At 70.2% G+C, this 4,486-nt stretch overlaps 1 protein-coding gene across 1 annotated transcript; it reads left to right on the top strand.

The window, feature by feature from the left end:
* Positions 1-374: 374 nt before the first annotated feature.
* Positions 375-4,442, top strand: TMEM98 (transmembrane protein 98; the record flags this gene model as incomplete). Its single annotated transcript, XM_055790112.1, has 6 exons — positions 375-470; positions 2,947-3,155; positions 3,376-3,507; positions 3,778-3,813; positions 3,913-4,026; positions 4,110-4,442. Coding segments are annotated over 6 exons (651 nt in total), but the record flags the coding sequence as incomplete, so codon positions are not given.
* Positions 4,443-4,486: the final 44 nt, after the last annotated feature.

Genomic DNA, 4,486 nt, shown 5'->3' with positions numbered 1-4,486 from the left:
GGACAACTGGGGCCACCAGGAGACACTTTGGGCCAGGAGGGGACACTATGGGACGCAGCTGGGACACTTGGGGACACTATGGACGCAGCTGGGACACTTGGGACACCAGGAGACACTTTGGGCCAGGAGGGGACACTTTGGGATGCAGCGGGGACACTTTGGGCCAGGAGGGGACACTGTGGGATGCAGCGGGGACGCTTTGGGGCAGCAGGAGACGCTTGGGGACCCGAGGGTGCAGTGACGGTAGTTTGGGGCACTCGGGGGACACTTGGGGCTGCAGCGGGACACAGGGGGGAGCGGCGGGGCCCCGGGGGCGCTGCGGGGCCCGGGCGGGGGCGGGGCGGGCGGGGGCGGGCCGGGGGCGGGCGGGGGGCGGGCGGGGGCTGAGCCCGGTTGAGCCCCGCAGCGGCCCCGCTCCGCGCCCCCCGCCCGGCTCCATCTTGTGCGCGGCCGCCGCGGAGCGGCTCCAGGTGCGGGGGGGGGGGGGGGGTCGGGGGGTCGGGGGTCCGGGGGGGGGGGTCGCTCTGCCCGGTCCCTCCGCAGGGACCCGCCGAGGGAGGGGAGCGCGACCCCCCGGGGCGGGGCGGGAGGGACCCGCGGAGTGATTCCCCCTCCCCGGGACCCCCGGGGCCGCGGGACCCCTGGGACCGATGCCCCCCATAGAGCCGTGCAGGACCCCCAGAGGGACACCGCCCCCCCGCCTTGGGACCCGCGGAGCGACCCCCCGAGGGCCGTGCGGGACTCATCAGTCCCGTGCCCCCCCTCAGCCGGGGCTGTGCAGGACCTGGGACCGCCTGGAGCCACCAGTGGCGACCCCCCCCCCGCCATGAAACCCCCCCCAGCAAACCCCCCCCCGAGCCTCACAGGACCCCCCAAGACATCCCCCCCAGCAACCCCCCTCCCCAGCCTTATAGGGCCCCCCCAGACACGCCCCCCCCCCCCCAGCACCCACCCCCCCGAACCTCACAGGCCCCCCCCAGACCACCCCAGGACCCCCACGGGCCCCTCGCAGACCCCCTCAGCAACCCCCCCCCCCAAGTCTCACAGGGTACCCCCGGACATCCCCCCCCAGCACACACACCCCCCCCCCAGCCTCACAGGGCCCCCCCAAACACCCACCCCCCCATAACCTCACAGGGCCCCCCCAGGGCCCCCCCACTCCCCCCTTGCCACCACAGGACCCCCGCAGTGCTCAGCGCTGCTTGGGCAGGATCCGACCCCAGCCCAGCCGGGGCCAGGGACACCCCCCCCAGGGCCGGGGGGGGGAAGGGGGGACCCCCGGGCTGTCCCCGCACCCCCCAGGACCAGGCACCAAGGGGTTACGGCACAGAACCGGCTTTGGTGGCCAAAATCCCTCTTAAGGCATTAATCACAGTGGGAAATGGGGGGGGGGGGGGCGGGGCGGGGGGGGGGCGGCACCGTGTGTGTGTGTGTGTGTGTGTGTATGTCCCGCGGGGGGGGGGACAAGTGCACCCGGGCTGGAAATTGAAGCAAATCACTAAACCTGGCTTAAAATTCAATGGGATTTAGGGGGGAAAAAATTGGAGGGGGGGGATGCACTGGGGAGTGGGGCTGGGGGCTTTGGGGGGGGCACGTGTGGCACCCCGGGGGGGCCGGTGTTCTCAGGGTGTAAAGGTCGGAGCCGGTGTTTGCACGCCTGGTGCGGAAGAGTGGCACCGTCCCCCTGTCCCCAGCTGGCAGCAGGTAGGGAGGGCAGGGCTGGGGGGTCCCCTGCCCCCGCAGGATGGGCCCCCCCCCCCGCCCCAGGGTGGGCACACAGGGCACCCGCTGTCTGTCCCATGGGGGTCCCAGGTGGCTCTGCCCCGGGGGGGTGGTCCCTGGGCCTGGCATGGCCAGGTGTCCTGCTCCCTGTGGGGACAGGGACACGCGGCGGGGACGGGGACTGGGGCCTGGGACGGGCACTGGGGGGCTGCTGCTGTGCTGGGGGTGGCTCAGGGGGTCCCTGTGCACCCACAGGGATTGGGCTCCGGGGAGCCCCACACCCCCATGGGGACCAGCTCTGGGGGTCCCCATGGCCCCATAGGAACAGTGCGCTGGGGGTCGGTCCCTGCACCCTATAGGGACAGTGCTCTGGGGGTCCCCACAGCCCCATGGGGACTGGGCTTGGGGGGTCCCTGCAGCCCCATAGGGACTGGCCTTGGGGGAGTCCCCACAGCCCCATGGGGACCAGCTCTGGGGGTCCCTATGGCCCCGTAGGAACAGTGTTCTGGGGGTCCCTGCACCCCATAGGGACAGTGCGCTGGGGGTCCCCACAGCCCATGGGGACCAGCTCTGGGGGTCCCTATGGCCCCATAGGAACAGTGTTCTGGGGGTCCCTGCACCCCATAGGGACAGTGCGCTGGGGGGTCCCCACAGCCCCATGGGGACCAGCTCTGGGGGTCCCCATGGCCCCATAGGGACAGTGCACTGGGGGTCCCTGCACCCCATAGGGACAGTGCGCTGGGGGTCCTGGTGGCCCCATAGGGACAGGGCGCTGGGGGTCCCTGCACCCCATAGGGACCAGCTCTGGGGACCCTCAACAGGCCCATAGGGGCCGGGTTCTGTGGGTCCCTGTGGCCCCATAGGAGCCAGCCTCAGGGGGTCCTGGTGGCCCCATAGGGACGGGGCTCAGGGGGTCCCAATGGCCCCATGTGGCCCAGACCTTGCTCTCCTGATCCCAGCTCCTGCCCCTGCCCCTTGTCACCATGGCCGTGGTGGCAGGAGGGGGCAGCCCCCCCACGTACCATGGCCAGATCCTGCTGCACCCCGCTCCCAGCAGCACCCCTTCTCCGGCCTCACGGGTGACGCGGCCCCTGGAAGGACCCCCCGGGGCAGGGATCCATCCGTGGGTCGCACCAGGTCCTGGCCAGGCATTTTGGGGTACGGGGGGGGAGGGGCGAGCACCTGTGGGGTTCCCAGCCCTTCCCTGGTCACCTGTCACCGCAGACCCCACTGTGCCGTGATGGCACCCGACGCCTGAGCCACCCCCCCACCGGGACCAGCCACCCCCCCACTGGGACCAGCCATGAGACAGTTGTCATCGTGGCCATCGGGGTGCTGGCCACCATCTTCCTGGCATCCTTCGTGGCACTGGTGGTGGTCTGCCGGCAGCGGTACTGCCACCCCAAAGACCTGCGACACCACTATGACACCAAGTGAGTGATCCGGTGGGGGTGGCATTGTCCCCATCCCCACCAGGTGAGGAGGAGGGACCCCAGGCCCCTTGGGCTGGGGGACAATGCTGGGGACGTCGCCCATCATCAGGAGAATGATGCTGGGGACACATGTGGCATCATCAGGGTGTTGCACGGGGCGTGGGGGGTGGAACCAGAGGAGGTGGCCCTGCCCCAGGGTTGTCCCCTGTGTCCTCAACAGACCCATCGTGGACCTGATGGGGACCACCGAGACGCCGTCGGAGCCCTCGGAGCTGGAGCTGGATGACGTGGTCATCACCAACCCCCACATCGAGGCCATCCTGGAGAACGAGGACTGGGTGGAGGACGCCTCGTAAGTCTGTGTGTGTCCCCTCAGCGTGTCCCCCCGGCTGCTGGGGACCCCCCATGCAGTGCCAACCCCCCATCACGGGGTGCAGGTCACAGAGATTTGGGGGTCACCAAGCCCTGGCCAGTCCAAAGAAGGGATGGTCCTCAGGCTGGTCTCTGGGTGGGAATGTCCCCAGGGGTCTGGGGGACACAGGGCAGGCAGATGGAGGGGATGTGGGGGGACAGGGTGGGGTGGGGGGGACACCCGGATTCACACCCTCCTCCCTCTCCGCAGGGGTCTGGTGTCCCACTGCATCGCCATCCTGAAGGTGAGCCCAGGGGGTGGCACTGGTGGCACTGGTGGCACCGAGCGCCCACCCTGATCCCACACCTGTTGTCACCCCCCCCCGCCCCCGCCGCGTTGCAGATCTGCCCACACGCTGACGGAGAAGCTGGTGGCCATGACCATGGGCTCAGGCGCCCGCGTGAAATCCCCTGCCAGCCTGGGTGACATCATTGTGGTGGCCAAACGCATCAGCCCCAGGTGACAGGGGGTGTCCCGGGTGGGGGGTGATGGAGGGTGGCACCACCGTGTCCCCTGGGGGTTAACACCGTCCCCGCCGGCAGGGTGGATGACGTGGTGAGATCCATGTACCCGCCGCTGGACCCCAAACTGCTGGACGCAAGGTGACACTGGCTGGAGGGATGGGGACACCCCCTGGGTGGGGGTGACACACAAACCAGTGCCAGTTCATATCACGCAGCTGGGGACAGCCACCACAGGGGTGACCTGGTGGGGAAACTGAGGCAGGCGCCACACTGCGGGCAGCGAGCCCAGCATCCCTGGGCAGCCCAGGGTGGGAGGTGACAGCCCCTGGGTGGGGGGACACCCATGGGTGGGGGTGACACACAAACCAGTGCCAGCCCATGTCACACAGCTGGGGACAGCCACCACAGGGGTGACCTGGTGGGGAAACTGAGGCAGGAGCCACGCTGCTGGCAGC

The sequence above is a fragment of the Falco peregrinus genome, chromosome 18 (genome assembly GCF_023634155.1).
Source record: "Falco peregrinus isolate bFalPer1 chromosome 18, bFalPer1.pri, whole genome shotgun sequence".
Classification (NCBI taxonomy): domain Eukaryota; kingdom Metazoa; phylum Chordata; class Aves; order Falconiformes; family Falconidae; genus Falco; species Falco peregrinus.
Note: the sequence above shows the minus strand (reverse complement) of the source record. Positions and strands in the feature narration are given on the sequence as shown.